This window comes from Podarcis tiliguerta (assembly GCF_965153285.1).
Source record: "Podarcis tiliguerta genome assembly, chromosome: 2".
Lineage (NCBI taxonomy): Eukaryota > Metazoa > Chordata > Lepidosauria > Squamata > Lacertidae > Podarcis > Podarcis tiliguerta.
Window position 1 is genome coordinate 82,708,532 of NC_139535.1, and position 20,354 is coordinate 82,728,885.

At 42.7% G+C, this 20,354-nt stretch overlaps 1 protein-coding gene across 5 annotated transcripts in view; it reads left to right on the forward strand.

The window, feature by feature from the left end:
* Positions 1 to 20,354, forward strand: part of NTN1 (netrin 1) — a 128,571-nt gene that overhangs the window by 102,707 nt on the left and 5,510 nt on the right. For all 5 annotated transcript variants that reach the window (XR_014508632.1, XM_083429790.1, XM_083429789.1 and 2 more), the window contains one exon: positions 8,620 to 8,694. Coding sequence is in view for 4 of the 5 variants with exons in the window: in XM_083429790.1 (XP_083285916.1) it covers positions 8,620 to 8,694 (75 nt within the window). In the remaining variant the exon portion in view is untranslated. The remainder of the gene's footprint in view (positions 1 to 8,619; positions 8,695 to 20,354) is intronic.

Consider the following 20,354-nt stretch of genomic DNA (forward strand, 5'->3'; position numbering starts at 1 on the left):
ATGACAGGCAAGGCAGAAAATCTGCCCTGTGTTCAGACAGTAGGAAAAATCTCATCAAGTTGGTTTCCTATTCCTGCTTTTAACTGGGAGGATCTGAAATCAGCAGGGTTATATTCCTTAAAGGGAGCTGTAATCAGGAACTCTTAAATTTGCCAGCACACAGCAGTTCACAAGTACACCCTCATGAACTATCATTTGGCAACCCATGAACAAGAAGAAAACTCTTTCTGCTTGATTATAATACTGTGGTGGCTATGAGTATATTCTATTGGGCTGTAAGGCTGCGGGGACAAGGAGGGGCCACAGACAGATTTATTAATGGTGCCTCGGCTCCCACAGAAGCCTGCCCAAGTCTTGATTTCCGTCCTGGCAGCCCCAAGTGAGAGGCTTTAATCTAATTTCATGCCTTATTTGCGCCAATTTGTTTTTCAATCAATCTTGCTCAGCAAGAAGAAAGGATATTGCTAGGGGCTTATTTGTTCGGTCTTGTTCCAAGGGTGAGGTTAATAGCAGTTATGCTTTGCTGGGATTGCTGCAGGGTTCATGGAGCTTTACTTGTTCACTTCAGCTCCCTGTTTGCATCTGGCACATCCTCTTCTGCCCTAACTTTACATACCAACCACGCTTTACATACCAAGGGCACTTGAACCAGTTTGAGCAACAGAACCCTGCAACTTGACTTCAGTAGGACTTTTGTTCTTAAAATAGATTATATGTCTCTGCAATTGTTGTTGTTAAATTTATCACAGGCCCTTCACCAGCAGATCCCAAGGCAGGTTACAAATAATTTAAAATTCAGAATTAGGAAGTTACAGTTACTTATAAGAAGCACTACAAAGCTGCTTAAACACTATGAGCAGACCAAGAGCCATGCCAGGCGTGCTGTAGAAGTGGCAAGAGAGAGGAAGCCAAACTTCCCCTTTCCATTCTCCTAGATCTCATCCAAAGGGGTGTGGTGCATATTCACCCCCATGGGTGAGCTGGGTGTTCTTCCACTGCAGGAACAAACACAGTGGGGAAAATATCTATGAAGGGCAGGGCCAATCTACCCTGCTTTGTGTGAGACATGGAAGCATGGGGAGAGGAAGTGTGCTTCTTTAGAATATCCAGTGTGGCTCAGAGGGAGCTGGTATCAGTGAATTGGCATTTGTCAGGACAAAAGCTGCAACTCTGCTCTAGTGAATCTGTAGAATTATCTAGCCAGCCTCCTCGGAATCACCTTGAGCATATGAACTGCACCTGCAACACAGAATGTAATTTCTATTATACAACCTAGGACTAGCAAAGTAGTGTCACCACACAATTGCTTTGGGATTCAGGGAGAACCACTGTCAGGTTTTAGACCCTGTTTGTGAGAGCTAGTGCTTTCACATAACAGTTGGCTCTGGCTACTTGCATAGCTTGTTATAAATGACATGTCTGCACAAATGCTGCCCAGTTGCAAGACCGAGGCAGCCTTGCACACTTTAAAAGGTGATAATGGGGGAGCAGCTGGTACGGGCCTTAGCTAGTGCCAAACTGTGGAGGAAATCCATTTGGTTTAGCCATTGTCTCTACCGCTACAAAGCAAGCAAGTAAAAACCAGATGGCTATTGAACTATGTTCTTGTTTCTTACTTCCATTCTCCAGCTGCTAGAAGGTTTAAGGAAGTCTGGACATGTTTAGCCAGGCCAAAAGTAAATAGATATTTATTTGTTTGTTGCTGTTATTTGTGTATTAAGCATTTGAAAATACGGATAAGCCCTGTACAAAGAGTAGAATGGACAAATCTCTGCAATAATGGCATTCATTCTAACATGGGCATGCCTGATATAAATGCTATAGGAAAGGAAGAGTAATGCTTGACATGTCAAGAGTGATGCTATTCTTGAAAATCAAATATAAAAAGATACATTAAATGGTTCCAGAATAGCTTTTTAAAAATTGAATAGCAGAGTCAGACAATACACTAAAAACACACACACACACAAAAATTTAACAACAAAATAATTTATACAAGTCCCTTTTGATAGTAAAGTAAAAAAAAAATTCAGAAGTGGATGAAATGGATTCATCTATAAAATTATAAATGGGATATAAAAACACAATGTACATTGAACCATGAAGGAAATAAAAAAAGAGAAAAAGGTCTTGCCTGTTCACTGACTCCACCAAATAAAATAAAATTTGATGGGATTTGCTACCCATGTGATTGTGATGTCATATATTTAATAAATAACCCTCTAAATAGAGGAGACATTTGACCCCTCAAATATTACACCAGACTCAAAATCTTGATGTAGTTGGTTTATTGTCTTTCCTTCACCACTGACAAGACTTTTGCTTTTTTAAAATTTAAAGAGAGGTATAATAAAATATTATTGGAGTCAAAGGAACAAATAAAACTGAGTTTCTCTTCAGCCTAATGTGAGCCCTGTCTATCAGTGCCACATGATGACATTCCTAATCCACACAAGGCATGCTAAGCAGTTTACACATGTATGATGTCACGTCATAACTTGCATAGAGGTTTCATGTTAATCCTGTTCTCAGAATGCCTTCTATGAAGAAGTATCTTCTTCTGCAAAGTAGTTCTCATGTAACAACAGTTAGTGTTCTGTCTGATAGATCCACCCAGGCTTTGTGCTGAATTATGGTACCAAGGCAGAACCACTGCATGCCATTTTCTGCAATGGGAACAGCATCTCCAGCCCCCAGCCCCTCAGTGACCCGTCACCTTAAGGTTGCAAAGATAAAGGCAGGCTCAATCAATGAAAGGCTTGAAGCAGCAAAACATTTGGAGGAAATTGTAGCTACTTGGCAGAGAAAGCAGACACTGGCTCTGCAAAAGCATTTTTACTGTCACCCATGGAACCATTTGCTGCTCTGAAGTTGATCTTGAAGATATTAAAACCAATAAACTCACTCCAAGGACAGATTGAGCCTGAACATAAAATCATAGAATTGCAGGATGGGATGGGACCTGCATATCACTGAGTTCTTGTAGCAAGAGTAAGGAACCATCACTAATTGATTGGCCTACTTAATCTGAATTGTATTTTAACATGGGAGATAGAAATGGTGCCAGATATTCTGTTAGTAAAAGAACAAGGTTACCAAAAGCAATACCCCAGGTAACCTACCTGTGAGGTGTTTCCTGCTTTAGCTTTTGACTTCTCATTGCACCCTTTATCTCCAGCACTGGCTGCATGATTATGGAGGGCCATGTGCCTCATATTTGTGTTTTGGAGAAACGTCTGAAAATGTTCAGATGGATTATCTGGAAATGGCTATTCTCTCTAACTGGAATTTGTTTTGGGATTTAGTGGAAACCTAAAGTCAACCCTCGTGTCTCATTCCTTTTTAACACTTTGATGTGATCAGCTATGGAGAATGGGTAATTTTACTAGTTCTTTTCCTGCTCCTCAGAGCAGGATTTTATTACAGTTTTGGCCCATTGTTCAATGACACCATTTCTCCCTCTCCTTCTCTTTCTCTTACATTCTATACCTCATGCTGAAATTGTGGCCTGCTGCAGGATTTGGGGTCAAGCAGCTTCTTATAAAGGGGTTTGGAGACCTGGCTTTGCAGCTGGAACTCAAAGCAGCTGGAGCATGCAGTTCCACAGAGACTGGATTAACTTGAAATTACGCTGTCTGTTGACTCGTTGGCCCATATTTTCGCTATGTGTGTTGTACTGTATAGAGCTTAGTAGCTACCCAAGAATATGCATTGATCCCTTTTTAATGAAGTGTCCGCATGGTACCCACTGGTAGTTTTCTTGTCATCTTTAGCTGTTCGATCTTCTCAGGAGACAGGTGCTGCCTGCTCCTACACACTGGGTGTGACGTAGTAGCACAAGAGAACAAGGAATTTTACAGGCATGGAAAATGCTTAAGCAGTGTTCTTATTTAGGGTGTTTGATTCATCCAGCTGTAGAAACAGAGCCAATTCCTCCAAAAGATCAGCTCTGAAGTCTGCTTCACAGGTAACTTTCATGTGACTTGGAGATTATCTGTAGTGTTCTGTCTCACCTAAGCATGTTATCCTGCTTAAAATTGTATGGCAAATTTTATGTTGGAGCTCATAATGGGAAAGCCATAATAGTTGCCACACAACCCGGAGACATCATGTCTCTGTGTTCTCCCCATCCCAGTTTGTTTCTCTGTGAGATACGTTCTGTTCCTGAATCAGACACAAGTGCAACAGTGCTGAATAGTTCTGAGAAATCAAGATGATGATATTGATGATGACCATTCTGAGTGGGCAACTGGTGAGCAGCCATGAGAAATGAACCCCAAGAAATGTGAATACATAGGGAAATAAAACACGAAGCAGAAGAAGGAATAAAACAGATGTGCTGTGAACAATATGAACCAATCTCCCACAAAATACAACCAGAATATCATGTACTGCAAACATGTCCACTTTGTCTCTCAAGCATCTGGCTTTCCATCTGGGATGATGCATCCCAGCTGACACAAGAAGTGCACTTTGTCATAGGCTCCAAATAGCTCTAGCACCGTTGCTCAAGAAGTGTTTAGTGCTGTGTGGTTTTAGTGCCAGGCATTCTGATTATCCTATGATCTCCATCTCCACATGAACACCATCCTGTGAGCACAGACAGCAGCATGCTGGGAATTCCTTGTTCAAGGATTAGTAGATCATAGAAGGATCAGGGCAGGGAGGTTTTTCAGGCAAGGCTGTGTGGCAGTTGCTGCCCAGCACATGGAAACCCTAATGATGGGTTTTTAATGCTGTCCTGTCCACACTGTGCAAATACAAGAAGCACTAAAACTGATTTGTGAAGGAATCGTTCAGAAAATAACTAAGCTAACAGATAGGAAAGGGGGGGGGGATGCTCCTGACATGTTCTGAAGCTGCAAATGAGACAAAATAGCCGCCACACCTTTTCATCCTGCTTTAAGGATTTTAAAATTATATATATATATATGAAAGGTACCATTTCTCAAATCTGTTTTGTTTTGACTGGGCATGAGATTGCTGGGTTTGAGGTGGCAGCTTGCCAAGGTTGTTTGTTTGTTTGTTTGTTTAAATAAGACTAACATTTTCTCCAATCTGGGGAGGTTTATGTGTGTTGTGTTCCCCTGTGGTACCCCAGCTCCTGGAGAGCCTTGCTGTTCTTACAAACTGCACAAGTGGGCTTCCACTTGCTGAGCCTTGGTACTTTGGCCTTGGTCAGGGCAGTAGACACACTCCACAAAGCTTCTCTCACATATCCCCCCCCCCACCAGAAGAGTGCTTGGTCCAAACAGAGAGAGAATCAAGATGCAGGAGAGTGAATATGCTGTACATGCCTTGTGTTACAGTGAAGGAAATGGGGGATAAAAGCATCATCTACTACAGCACATCTGTAGTCCTGTTTTGTTTCTGTGCATAAATGCTGAGCTCTGTTCAGAGTCAGAAGTTGAAAGTGCAGCAAGTGAATAATTCACTTTTCAATTTTCCTGTGATTATTTATACATTTTGGACTGATATTAACTGCTGTTGCAGAGAGTTTCATGAACATACATTGCCATAATGCAGCAGGTTAGCAACACTGTCCTTAATAGATAACCTAAATGCACTCTGTTGTTGCTAGATAGTTTCTGTGTCAATTGTGAAGGGGCTATGTGTAGTTTGAGGCAAGCAGGAATACTAGTGAAAAGTATTTGGAGTTGTACTCTTCCACCTTTCTCAAGTGTTAAATTGAGATGGCAAGTGAAATTGCCATCAATGAAATCTTAAACAAGTCTTCAAGAGATGCCTGAAAGTCAAAAGCAAGGGTGTATGCTGAATCTCTGTTGGAAGAGTATTGCTCAGCTTGAGACCAGTGATGCTAAACAGTTAGAAGCAATAACGCCAGAAGTTCCATGCAGAAATAAGGTTCTGTTGGGGTACTGCCAGTGTACATTTCATTTTCTCAAGCAGCAGTCCACGGCCTAAAGCCTGGGAGATCACTCACCACCTCAGTATTGTATGCAACACTCTTGAGCCTTGCCTTGGTTCCTAGGGGATCAGCCAGAAATATTAGTGATTTATCAACTCAATTGAGACAATGTACTTTTATTGTCACAACAAAGGAAATGGCATGCAGAGGGCAAAACATAGAAAAAATAAGAAACAAAATTTCCTTCAGAAAGTGCATATTCTTGGATATTGGGGAAAGGTAGAAGTAAATAAAAAGGACTGCATAGAAACATGAATTTGAACCACAATTCCATTTAGAACTTAAACGAAAGCTTGACTTATTATTCAATTATACATCGTGATATATTATACAAGTACCTTTGTTTCAACCCCAAACTGACCCAAAATTGCTTTTATCATCTCTTGGTTGAAAATGTCTGTCTTACTTTTCTTTGTTGCTGCCTGCATGCTCTCAGCTTCTGTTGATGGATCAGTAATTGGAAGCAGTCAGAACAGTGTTCAACACAGTGGATGGGGGCTCTAGCCAACCTGGTAACACACATTCAGGCTTTTGCTCATTGACTTGGGACAGAGAATTCACCTTTTCCTCCAGGACTTGGAAAATGACTATAATAATGCAGCCCTACTCTTACAGAAGACAATGGCAAGACCCCCGTTTAATCTAACTGAATTGCAGCCTTTGATAGTGGTAAACTAACTGAGGTTAGGTGAGATGAGTCTTTTAAAATATATATATTGTCAGTAGATCCACAGAACTGTTCCATAGTAAATAGTTCAAGGACAAATATATTAGTGTGAGATGGGCCCAGAACAATTCAGTGTATGGTAAATGATGGACCATGAACAACAAGGAGAGTTAGTCAGTCTGAAAGAAGCACCCAATCCTTCATGATGTTTGCTTTATAGCAATGGGCAGATCGCTTTAACTGTCCTTATGGGGCTGCCTACCTTCTCCATTTCTGGTCCTTCTAATCCTGATGTGGCCAATGTCTTTCCACAAGGGATGCACTCTTAGGCAATAATTAGAGCTGTTGAACTGTACTTGTACTGAGCTATATTTTAATCAGTAGGCAAAGCTCTGCATCAGGCAGTGGTGTAAAAGAAGGGCAGAGGGAGGTTGTAGGTGTGAATGTGGTGGGGCTGGACTTTTCTCTTTCTCCATTGCTCGTGAGTATAAATATGAAAATTTCTAAGTATTTTTATTACCTTTATCTGTACATCCTGTTTGCAACACAATCAGGTAGGCAATTACACTATACAGATTTATAACCTTAAAGGATGCTGTTCTGGCTAGGAAGGAGGGATTTCAGTAAATAATATTGCTGTGGTTGCTCATTTCCATTGTATAGTCCCCTGTATGGTCATAGGGCCTCTCGTTCTTGAGCATACTGCTTGCAGACAAGCAAGAGGTGAATATGATCAGTCATAGGTAGGAGACCTATGTTAGCTGATTTGAGCATGCTAAAGAAAGAGCAGGACATGAACATATAATGAACCATAATATTTACCAATCAGTGGCGTAGCGTGGGGGGTGCAGGGAGGGCCGGCTGCACCGGGCGCAACATCTGGGGGTTAGGGTTAGGGGGCGCAAATCCACGGGTTAGGGGGCGCAAATTACTTGCCTTGCCCCGGGTGCTGACAACCCACGCTACGCCACTGTTACCAATCACTGCAGAAAAGCAAGTTGCCCATCATCATATGTTTTCCTAACAGCAAAGTATAATTCCTGACAGATCTGTGCACCATTTGGATAAGCAGGAACACTGCTGTAGAAACACTATACTCTGGCATACCTGGGAAACATAGTGCAGGCTGAGCTATGTGCAGCCCAGCCTTGCCAGAGACTGGAGAGAGAAAGAAATACCACAGCAAATAACAGTTTTTCATGCTCAGGGTCAAGCTGCACTCCCAATGCTCAAAAGTGGCATGAAAATAGTTCTAGCACAGCCAAAGCAGGATGGAGGCAGTGCCAAAAAACTCAACACAGCGTTACATTAGTGGCACTGGAACACAGGATGATGTTCAGGAGGAGTAAATCCATCGTATCACAGCAGTAAGGCCCATAGAAATGAAGCAGTCCCACTGGGGCATTTTATTTGCACACTCCAGTAGAGTGGACGCCAAAGGCTTTGCTAATGCTTCATAGGCTGCTAATTTCCTCCCTGACCCCTTTTGTTGAGGAGTGACCCCAGCCAGAATCCCTTTGCAATGAATGCCAAAGCCTGACACAGGTCTGGGTTAGGGGGTGACAAAGAGGCCTCTGTGGGCTTTAATCAGACTCCAGTTTGCAGTTTAAGAACTGGGGGGGGGGGGGCTGTGGCTCTCTAAAGATCTGGGTGGCACAATAAGCGAGGCCCTGGGGTCTCCCATGGAGGCAACCAAGTTGTGGCAGCCTGCAGAGGACAGCTTAAAGAATTTGTCAGGCGGGGATAGGAGGGGAGGGAAAGGGAGAGGAGGATAGCTTCTTTTGTGAGTTACTTTCTTTAGAAAGGAAGGTTTTCAGTGAATGCCCCCATTAGATGACCCAATCAGGTCCTGGCAGATGGATATCACAGGCATGCTGCTTATTCATAGCAGGCTACAGCTTTCACTGTTCCCTTCTCCCCTCACACACACACTCCCTTCTTTTCCCAAGTCTTTCATTCATTTTAAGACTAATTTGTTTTGTTAATGTTTTCTTCTGTCTCTTCCTCCTCGGCTCCCCTGAAGACTGTGATTCATACTGCAAGGCATCCAAAGGGAAACTGAAGATCAACATGAAGAAGTATTGCAAGAAGGACTATGGTGAGCTACCGTCCCTCCCCCCCCCCCCCCAGGGCACCCTAGAGTTAGTGCGCGCCTGCCTTATGTCAGAAATTTCAATTTAAGTTCAATTTATTTTCTGAAATACCATTGGATTCCTCTCTAAAATTGATGGGCCTGGGCCTGCATTTGTGGTAAGCAGGATTTGTGACACTTTGTTTCTGGAGAAGCCCCTGCCAAAGGGTGCAGCAGAGGGACATAAATACTGGGAAGGTGTGGGAGCGGTGTGGCACGTAGACAGTTTGGTTTTGCTCAGAGAGCTTCAAATGACCACTCAGTCTTGTCACTCACTGACAGTCTAACTACATGATGGTAAATGCCTCACTGGCAATTTGGTTGGTGGTTTTTATCTAATATTTTGTGTATGTGTGGGAAGGGAGAGAGACCTTCATGCTGTAGGCCAAATTAGGTCCATCAGTCCAGCCAAACATGGCTGCTTTGGCTGGCCACACCCACCTGCCACTCACACGATAGCATATGACATCAGGTGCAGGACTAGCAAAGCCATGACTGCCAAGGAACAATTGGGAGTGCACAAGTGTTTGGCAGCAGGGACTGTCTGAATCAGCATGGAATGCAAACTCCTTTGTGGTCAGTTCCACTTTGGAACTTCAATCCAGAGTGAAGCCAGGCCCCAGCAGAAAGCAGCAGGTCTTGTATTTTTGGCAGTGTATTCTATTCAAAGCAAAAAGCAAAAGTGCGAGAGAAGCAGGAAAAGTGGGAGAAGGAAGAGAAACTTCCTTGTTTTCCGATTTGCAAAAGCTGCTTGATGGTTTATTATTATTATTATTATTATTATTATTATTATTATTATTATTATTCATTCCTTTCTGATGTGATTTGTCAGTGGTTTTCCAGCGAAAGTCAGCAATCACGTAATATGCCATCAATTATCTTTTGCTTCATCTGAGGACACAGAGATGGTCACAGATGAGAAACCTAACTAGTTTGCATTTGACCATTCATGTTAAAATATGTACAACTGTGCATAAAACCGTAGAACTGGAACTAAAAGGACATCAATGGGAACTAATAGGCTATTCTGTACCTGAGGCATGCCCAAATTATTCGTAAGAGTATGGTGTGTTTAACTTTGCTTACTGTTTAAGAACACTGTAGAAGTGATCAGGAGGTGTTTGACAGTGTTAAGAGTTTGTGGGTGCTAGACACCCTAAATTCCTGGATTCAAGAATCCTGGAAATTATATTTGCCCCTCAAAGAACTGTAGTTCCTAACACCCTTAAAAAACTGCCATTCCTAGGATTCTTTTTTTGGGGGGAAGGGTGTGTGTGCTTTGAATGAATGGTGCATATGCAGCCTAGGTTAGAATTCTATACAACATTCTTTGACACCAGTTCCCTCCCTTGAAAAAAATAGGCAATGGTTAACCTCTGAGTATTTATCCAGATTATTGCTGACGGTACCTTCTTTGCTTAAACAGTGGTACAAAAATCTATACAACTTGAGTCTAACTATTATACTATTGGGCATATCTGAGAAGTCTGAAGTTATCATTAACACTATTTATGCACCTGCAGATGCTTGGGGGCAGAAGCACTTAAGGTTTGCTCTTGGGCAGCATTTCTTTCTCCCCAGATTGGGAATGCCCTGCTCAGGCTTGTGCATATCACCCTTGTTTCTTCTAGCTCCCTTACTATTGGTTTTAGTGGTAATGAAATCAATCCCTTTCTCAGCCTAATCTCATTCTCAGGCTAATCCTGGCCATGGTCTGTTTCTATTCTAGCAGAACTTGAAAATGTAGCCTTTAAATTGCTGGTATGCCTATTGGTCATGTATGCACATGATGAACTATGCTGATTGCTGGAGGTCTCTGGAAAAGATTTCTCTGTCTCTCTCTCCCCCCCCCCCCCCCCGTTTCCTCACTGAATCAGAATTTCCAGCAGCAGCACCACATTCTGCTCATTTGAAACTTAAGGCACACTTTGGATGTGATTGCAAATGTTGAACTAAATTCAAGGTAGCACGCCTTCGCAACTTCTTCTTGCCACAAGGGAATTTCTGGCAGTAACTCAGTTTGCTCTGTTCAGGGGACGTGTTGGGATTTTGCTTTGTATCTAGGCAGCTTATTGCAAATTCATGGGAGCAAGATTGCACCAAATAACAGGCAAGTAACAAAACGGCCCTCTCCTTGTACACAAAATCTCCTCCCACTTCACCAGGCCATGGCCACCTGCCCACTCCAGCAAAACAAAATTCCAACTTGCATTTGCAGAGATAAACCCTGAATAATTTATCACATCCTTTTCCCATGGAAGGACAGTGTGCAGACTGTGCATGTATGTGACATTTAGTGAAAAAGTACTGTTGTTAGTTTCTTTGCCAGTCCCCCATTGAGAGGGTCAAATGCAAAAGCTTGTTGTTTCGACTTGCTTTTTACAAAAAGGCAAATGTGTTCTGAAGCCTAAATGAGAAAGCCCCTCCTCCCTTTCTTCCACAATAAATATTCATAACCAGGGCTACAAAGAAGAGTCACATGGCTATGAGCAAACATGAGTTGGGAGGCTATATCTAGCACAGCACAGCACACATCTCAATGCCAGCTCTAGTCTTTTCTCTTTTTTTGGAGCGGGGGGAGAGGAGATGCCTTCAGTAGGCCTACTCCCTGAGAGAGCCCACATCACCCTTCCTTCCATCTCCACTGCTCATTCACATACTCTCCCCCTCTCTGGACCCAACCCACAAAACCACCCAGAGGGAAAGCACAAGGCTGGATATTCCTACATCTCCTCCTCTCCCTTGTTACTGCTTGCATACTCAGAGAGGGCAGGTGAAGGGGCAGTGACAGCACTGAGCAGCAGCATGATCAAGAACCCTAGGGGAACTGCAATATGTCCCTGAAGGTGCCCAAATACTCCCATCTCTTATGCCAGTCCTGCCTCCCCTCAGTACTCAGTTCTGATCTAGCTTAGAGCCATCTTGCACTTCTGTACTTTCCACCTTCTCTGTCCTCTCTTGCACTGAGGTGTGATGTTACTTTCTGCTTTGTTAAGTTGCCTCTGCTGTTACATAACCTTACTCTCCCTAGGAAAGTAAAAGGCAATGCTTCATAAAATCAGAAATGTCATCTCAGTTTCTTTTTGAAGCTGAGTAAAACGGGGGTGGGGAGGTGCCAGAAGCCTGTTCACTTAAATTAATGCCTAAGGGTAAGGTGTTGTGTTCTCAACTCACAATCTAAGCCGAGGTGCAGTTGCTCTTTTGGCTCTTCTAGAATCCATTCTTTAGAGATTGCAAGCACCATACCCCATTGCATCTCAGTTTTTGGGTCCCACCTATGGATAGGAGGAAAATTTAAATGCAGGTATTTAAATGTTTCAAGCCCCCCCTCCCCCCAGTTTTAGAACAGACTGCAGATAGGAGTGCTTCAAAATCAAATGATATTCAAATAGGCATGTGAGACCTTGCACACACGATTGTGAGACAACTCCTGATACGCCAAGTAACATTCACGTACTAGTAGCATGAAAGTTTCTTGCAGCCATGCCTTTAGGTGAGGGCAGCACAGTGTTCAAAACAGTCCAGCTGCAAAGAAAGTGCAGAGTGGGTTACACAGAGGGACAATAAAGGCTTTTTCGGGACTTCCCAGCAGGAAGCCAATTAGGAGACTGTTTTCTTCAACTTTATGGAATGATAGCAGTTCTGAATATCCTAACAGGTCCTAATTAGATTGAACATGGTTACTTCCCTTGTGAGCTAAATTGGGGTGCTATCATCTGGACAACTAGCTTCTATAGAGCTTTTATCATCATTTTAATTTGCTGGCTCAAAAGGGGGAGTGTGTCTTTAAAAATACAAAACAAAGAAAAATCCTGTCTCTTACTATTATTTATATCTTAGGGGAAAAAAGATTCACAAGCAAATTTAATTCTGTTCAAATATTTGGAGCTGAATAATGCCAGAGGGTACTTAATTTCAACCACCTTTATTTTGGCTCAAACCAAAATTGCTTTGGTTTGCCTCTAAGTTGAATTAATTAATGACTTTGCTTAACTTCAACAGGAAGGCTAGGGGGGAAATGAGCTGGTAGACTTGGAGAGTCTGTGAGATTCTGGAACATTTATAAGTAGCTCATTCCATAGCCACAGAATACTAAAAGGCAGGGTTTGCCATGAGACACCAGTGCTGAAGCCACTGCTTCATGGGCTATGAAAAGAGATGGCTACTTATTTGCTTCCTTCTTTTCAAAGTGCAAAAATGTTAACAATTTCCTCCTAAAAATCTTCACTGAATCCCTCCTCCCTCCCATAACTGCTTATATCTTGTTATTTTATTCATAACCATTATGTCCCAATTGCATTTTAAGAGTGCCTTAACTACAATGGGCACTATACAAGCTCACTATCTAAAAATATTCTGTTTTGTGCTGTGTTTTAATCAGTGTACATATGCACTCATGCCTGGTGCTAACTTGTAAAAAAAGGGTCGAGGGGAATACAAACTGAAAATTACAGCATACTGCACATGCACCAAATTAATCCCAGAAATTCTTCAAGTTAAACCGGAAGGCAGGCAGAATGAAATGCTGGGCAGAGCCAAACCACAGCATAATAATGAAATTGAATGGGGGGGATGTTGGGGGGGGGGGGGAGAAGAGATTTGCTCATCCCTAGATTGTACTCATTTCTCATACTGGGCACGTCTGATGTCTGGGCTTGAGGGAGATGTGGGTGAATGCATAAATAGGCATGTGGAGAAGGTAAAGCAACAGCAGTAAGTTTGGGCCGAATCTGGTGGGGCATGAAGACACCTTTACACTCCCAGGTAACCATCACCTTCTGATCAGACGCGTTTGCATGCAAAGGGAATAAACTTCCCTTGCACCTTAGTGTGCTTGCGCAGCACCACACCTGGACTGGGAAAGGCAAGAGATGGTTTCAGTTTCCTGGGCTGTTTAATCTCTTAATTCTTATGCATTGTTCACACCACTCCTTCTCCTCCGCTGACTGGACACACATGCACCCCCGCCCTTCATCCCCAGACAGCAGATGGAATGTCAGCGTCTCAGGCAGGCAGTCACTTTGATCTAGTTCACTTCCATGCATTTGTAAAATATTGTAGACTTCTTTTTCCAAGGTGCTTGGTCAACAGGGATGCCTCTGGTTATGGCCCATTAGGGTCACTAAGCAAATGGATGAAAAATAAATCATAAATCATTTGAGGCCCTATTTGGTACTTAACAGAACCAGCCAAACAGGACTTCCCTTTGACTCACAAATCACCAGTAGGAACCTAGCAATTCCCACTGCCTTCCCACCAATCAATTGTCATTTTTATTTATTTTTTGGGAAGGAGCAGGGCTGAGGAGTGAGTCTGGGGGTTCCTATCCCAAAAGGTGGTATCACTGTCCTGCCACCTTCAGCCATCCTTGGAAAAATCCTTCTTTCATGGAGACTCTGGTTAGTCATCCTCTTTGTTGAAAGGCACTTTGGCAGCAGTACGTGGAAAAATAAAAAAATATGTTTTCAAAAGACCTTTTTTTTTAAAAAAAGTATTCCACATAGAAACCCAAAACTCCTGAGGATAGAGCTGAAGAGGGAGAGGAAACATATGCTGTTCTAATAGCTAGTCTTCCCAACATTCATATGGTGAAACCATATTTCTGAGCTTTGGGGGAGTTTTCTGGGGTGGCAGTTCGTTCATGGCGAATCCTGGGTGTAACTGCATCCATATGTAGTGCATGGGTATCTTTGTGATAAAGGGAAGTTGTGCGGAAATGTGCCCTGCCAGGGTGGCCATAAAACTGGATAGAGGGGGAAATGAATTAAATCTTGCGAAGGAGGAAAGTGACTGGATGGGTCACACCCTTCACAAAAAGCAGAGATTAAACCTCGTAAATCTTCAATATTAAACTCAGATGTAACAGGTAAACCCCATAAGCTTTTCTAGCCCCACTTCAAAAGTAAGATTTTAATAATAATAATAATGACAAACTTTGCTCCAGAGAGGGGTTGAAACTAGAATGACCTGGTCTAGGCTTAGATACTTTCAAAGAATGAAGGACCATATCAAACATATTTGTTCAGGGCCTGTGGACATCTGGAGAGGATGGGAAGGTGAACGAGGGGAACTCTCAGTGAATTTATTGAATTTTCCTCTGTTCCCAAGTCTTTGACGTATTGTGAGTAAGAAAGCAACTCCTAGCATTTGTGGGGAGAGATTGTCTTGCAGTCAAACCTCTGGGCAATTGCAATCAGATATTGTTGGTCCAAGCAATAATTCCTAAAGAACTTAAAAGGTTTTGCTACATGTCTGGGAATTTCACAGTGAGCAAGATTTCTTGGTTTGCTTGTGTGGCGCTGCATCCATGTTACAACATTTAGGTGCAGTTAAGAGCCCTCAAATAACGTGTTTATAAATGCGTAACTTGTAACATTGCGGAGGAAATACAAGAGGTTTGTGCCTCCTCCCTGATTGTGACCCTTGCCAGTTTCTCAGCTGCCTGAAGTGCTGCAATGCCACCTGGTGGCTGGTTAACAGCACAGTGAAGAACAGAGCCTTGGCCCTGCACTCAAAGGATATGCATCTATCCTCAACACCGCATTTAAAAGCCCTGTAAGAATGGAGGTTGGGAAGGCAATGGCAACCAAACTCCTACAGGGTAGTAGGTAAGGATTTGGTGGATTCTGTTTTCTATTCTTTATTGATGCAGTCCTTTCTCTGGAGACATCTTTCCAGCACCACAGGTGTTCCTGGCTTAAATAGGCCGTATCCTAGCTCTGCTCATTGCTCAGCTTATTGTCCAGCTATTTCCCAGAAGGCTTGGGCTGTGTAAATTGGCCATGCATGAAGGTTTTTTTTCTGTTGTTGTTTTTAAATTTCCAAGAAAGATGACTCTTGGCTGACTTGGCCTTCTCTTCTCTAAACAAGAGTTTAAAAGAAGAGTTTACAAACACCAAGTCTGCTGCTTTTTTTAATTGCACAGTAAGGGCCGTGAGCCGATGGCAGCCTGGGGACCCCTGCCCTCTTCTGCTCATATACTCCCAATGGTGCATGCCTGAGATATTTTTAGCGAGGAGCTGGACACACGCCACACCATGTCGGAAACTAGTGTCATCGGGGGCCCAGGCAGCAGCAAGCTCAATGTGAAAGCTGTGACTCATTTTATTTTGTTCTCCCCCTCAGGGGGTACATTGCTAGAGCACAGCAGGCTTGCAGAGCTGCTTACGGGGCACCTGCTGCTTGCTTCATCCACTTGCCCCCAGTTACCAACCCCAATCCTTTTGCCCATCGCATTTTTCCTGGTGCCAGGGCTCAGTCTAATCCACTTTGCTTGTGCTGATTTGACTGGGAGGGGGGCTTTGTAGCTCACAGCACAAGCTCAGCCATGAATGGAACAGAGATGCTGCCCCTGGTGGAATTTTCCCTCCTTCCCTGCTGAGAGAGGTTACCAACCCTGTTAACCAGCTGGCTTGTCAGTTCTTTCCTTTAACTGAATGCTGACTTGTTCTCTTTCTACTCTGGCAGGCTGTGGAAGGATGTGCCAGCAGCTGTAGGATTGTCTGTGTTACTCTCGCAGGGGGACAGAAGGCTAAATCCAGCATAATTCAGGATAGGTTGTCCTCATTTTAACTAAAGCCAGAGCCCCCCTCCCACCACACTATAAGTTTAGCAGTAAACTACTGCTTCCAAGCATAGCCAGGCTGCCTTGTATCATTGTGTGCAGTACAGCTTGGCTGGTAGAGAATTGGAGTGGGCTTGTGGTTGTGGGGCTAAGAAACAGGCATATCATTGTTGCTGAATGTTGCTTGTAATGTGGACTAGTCGGACAGGTCTCTACGAATATAGGAAGCTGCCTTACACAGTCAGGGTTTCAGGCAGGATTCTTTTCCTTCTGCACCTGGAGATGCCAGGATCGGACCTATGTGTCTTGGGTTTGCAATCAGCAGTGCCACATTGGAACTGCAAGGTGAAGCAGGGAGGCTGCATTACAGTGCAGCATATGCTTTTTAAAAAAGCAGTTAGTTGATGGCAGCATCTTGAGATATAATCCAAGTATAATTAAAAATATTCAGTGCCTTACATTACCACAGTTTGAGACTAGGCTTGACGTATTTCAAACAGTGAAAATCCGGACAGAAAAGTTGTTGAGTTTCAGGGGTTTTTTGGCCCAAAGTTGTTGAACTTCTTGGGCAAAATCACTATTTTAATGGAAAAGCAGCAACGTGGGATGCCATATGTCCTGATTTTCCCGATTTCCACCTGGACGCTGCTGTCAACTGCGGTATTCTGGATATGCCTGGGAAAATCTGGACATATGGCAGCCCTAATCTCCAAGCAAAAAAAAAAGACAATGCCAAAATGTTCATAAATTGATCTGTCAACCAATTTCTTTTTTTTTTGGGGGGGGGGGTATTTGCAACACTCTTGGGTGTCTGGGAAGTATTTATAGTAGTCAGATTCATATAAGGTTTGCTGATATTCGCTAGAGCAGGTAGGGTCCCAGATGTAAGAAGAAGCCATTTAAAATTATAGTGACTCCTCTTGGTGCTAAATAGTGAAGTGATGGAAATGAAACTGATTGGATTATACTCAGCTTCTCCTTGAAGCAATTTCACTCACAAAGGAAACAATAAAGAGGAATGTCAAACTCAAATGGATTAGAAGGCCAACTTCACCACCCACCACATACAGATACCAGACTCGCTTAAAAAGAAACAAACCCAAAAATGCAGTTCCACCTGAATTTGATACCAGATCATTATGTGGAAGAAATAAAAAGTGTTTGCCTCTGAACTTTCTCAGTGTATTTCCTTCACTGCAGAGCAACCTGAACAAGCCCCAACATAGCTAGGATTAAGGAGTAAGACTTCCAAGCTTACAGGAAGACTTGAACCCCAGCACCTTGCTTTTCAGAAGTTAACCCTTAGCTCCCTCATCCTCCCCCCAACCCCTTCATCCAATCAAAGTATTTTCCCCATTCCAGTCCATTTGAGTTTGGCACTCCAGAGTTAATTAATAGCCATTATCCCTTTTCCTCCAGACCAGAACCATAATTTCCTCCACCTGCCCCTCCCTACTGAATAATAGGAAACTGCCAGCTCCCACACTAAGTAGACTCCGGTGCATCTCATTTTCCTATACCTGCTATCCATGTTGTTAATGGTGAGGCCCGTGGAGGTTGTTGGTATGGCATAAGAATTCCTAATGGCCCTATTCACACAATGCCTTGGTAGATGCTGTCCTTCTGATCCTGACAATCTAAGACATGGGGATGTTAATTTTGAGAGTCAGCCTAGGGGAAGAGTATAATTGTGGAGTTAAGGAACATCACTTGATTTTAGATTGCAGGAATTGTTTTCCTCCTGGAAGATCAAATATGCTTGAGTTTGGAACTTCTAGTATTTTAACTTTTGTATGCTTTAAAGTATGGTCATGATTTTTTCACATCTTTATTGTTTTATCTTTTTGTAAACCACTTGAGGGTGTATGAATTTTATGAAATAAATAAAATAACATAAAAAACACAACCTTATAAAAAAAGACCACCAAAGATCCAAATCAGTTTAGCTTCACTGGGTTTTAAACTGAACCTACTATAAATACCCCTTGCTCTCTTTATTTTCAACAACTTGAAGCACTCCAGCCAACAATCACCCTACTCCCACATATCAAGCAATGCTCTGCTTTCCAAAATGATTTAAGATCTTCCCCCTTGTCACATCATTTACTGTGGGTGTGACTCTTCTCAGTTGTCTAATCTGGCAGAGGAAGAATTCTCAAACAACCACTTCCCTTTTCAGCAGTACTTAGCCTACTTAGGATGGAGCTGAACAGTCGCCAGCTTCAATTTTCGCATCAAAATTGTGCTTTTGACAGCATAGGAACTTTACAGATTGATTGCCCACTTTTTCTGTGTGAAAGAAAAATTGTTCTCAAAACAAGGGGAGTTGCTCTTGTAGCCCAAGAGGGATGAAGCCCATGGATAAGCCTGGAGGAACTATGCAACCCCAGCTGAAAGTGAGTCTTAAAACGGACCATCCAGGGAAGCTGTTCAATGCCAAGGCAAGACTTGGAGGGGGCACACCAGAAGAAGTTGCTTAGTTTGTAGGGAGCCAGCTCTAGGTCAGTCCTTTTGGAGACTTACATGAGCACTGCTCAGGTCTTTCAGCTGAGTTTCCTCAACCTTTGTATTAGTATCCATTTAGGATAAAGGTTCTGTAGCCTATAAGGAAATTTAATAAAAGTAATTGGTGCGCAGCATATATCGTATTTATTTTAAGCAAAGCTGTGAATGGTTTCTACTCAGCATTACTAACACCGAACATTGAGATTTTAGGTTGGGGCTGTTTTTCTCACCATGAAAATCTTGTGGGTTTGAGATGATTTGGTTAGTCTAACCATGTCTACGCTTGTGATTTGATTCACCCATCTGTAAACTTTTTGCCGGGTCACCCGATTCCCTTTTCATTTCTGTATACTATCACAAGTACTTCTAGGAAGGCAGGGCATTTTTTAAAAGACCGTTACTGGCTGCTACTGGAGATAAGGCAGTAGACTGGTAGTCTATTCATCCTACCCAGTGTGACAAATCTTGCATGCTTATGAGCTAGAAGCATTGGGTTAAAAGGTAGGGACTCTGTTCTGTGGGGATGCATTGCAGTGAGATTCTTTTCACAGGCTAGTCCCAGTACATGCCAAAAAACCAAACAGTGTGGCAAAGTTCTTGGTGGGTTTTAATTCCCTTCCCCCCAACCTTTTGCTCAAAATGAAAGGGGTGCCTTTTGTTACCATGGCCACCTTTCATGACTTCAGCCAAACAAGACCCTGACTTCCTTCACATTTTATTTATTTTTTTAAAGTTCTCATTGAGCCTCAAATCCCTAGGTAAGGGAAACATGGAAACGGTTACCATCATACTTAGACTTGGAATGTGGGACACTAGCAGAGACCACAGAGGTCAAGATGCCCAGCATGAAAAGAAGGGAGAGTTGGACAGGGAGAGACTTGTCTCCACAGGCAGAAGAGAGCTGGATACATTATTCCCAAATGCCAATTTGCTTGGGGCAGGCACATATGTAGTCACAGGAAAGAGTGATGAAGGGTTAAGCAAAGACTGGAACAAAGTAGTTAACCAAACTGAAAGTGACTTATTACAATCAGGAAAAAATGGGATGGCTTCTCTCTTTCTCTCTGAAGTACATTTCAGTCACAACTCCAGAAAAAATAGGCAGGATCAAATGAAATCTGAATGCAATACAAGTAAGGGCAACTCTTCTCTTAAAACTAAACCCATGACCATCTATCGAGGACAAACAGACCAGTTACTTCAATGACAGACAGATGCCGATAGTCCCCCACTGCCCCTCCAATGACCTTCCAGTATGGGAACAGACTCTGAAGTACAGGCAACTCCTCTCATCTGCAGATTATATACATACGGTCTACCCATTTGAAAATACTGAATACTCAATCCCATTAAAAAAATATATATAATGGGTCAATTTCCAAAGAGAAGGCACTGTAAGGGAATCTACTACATATCACACTTTTTCTAGGTAACATAATGCAGCTGGGCAGTTACATCCCCAGCATTCCTCTATCAAATCAGTTACCCCATAAAGGACATTAAGAACATTTCTATCATGTAACTTACAAGTCTGTCACTTACAGCAATATGACGTCCT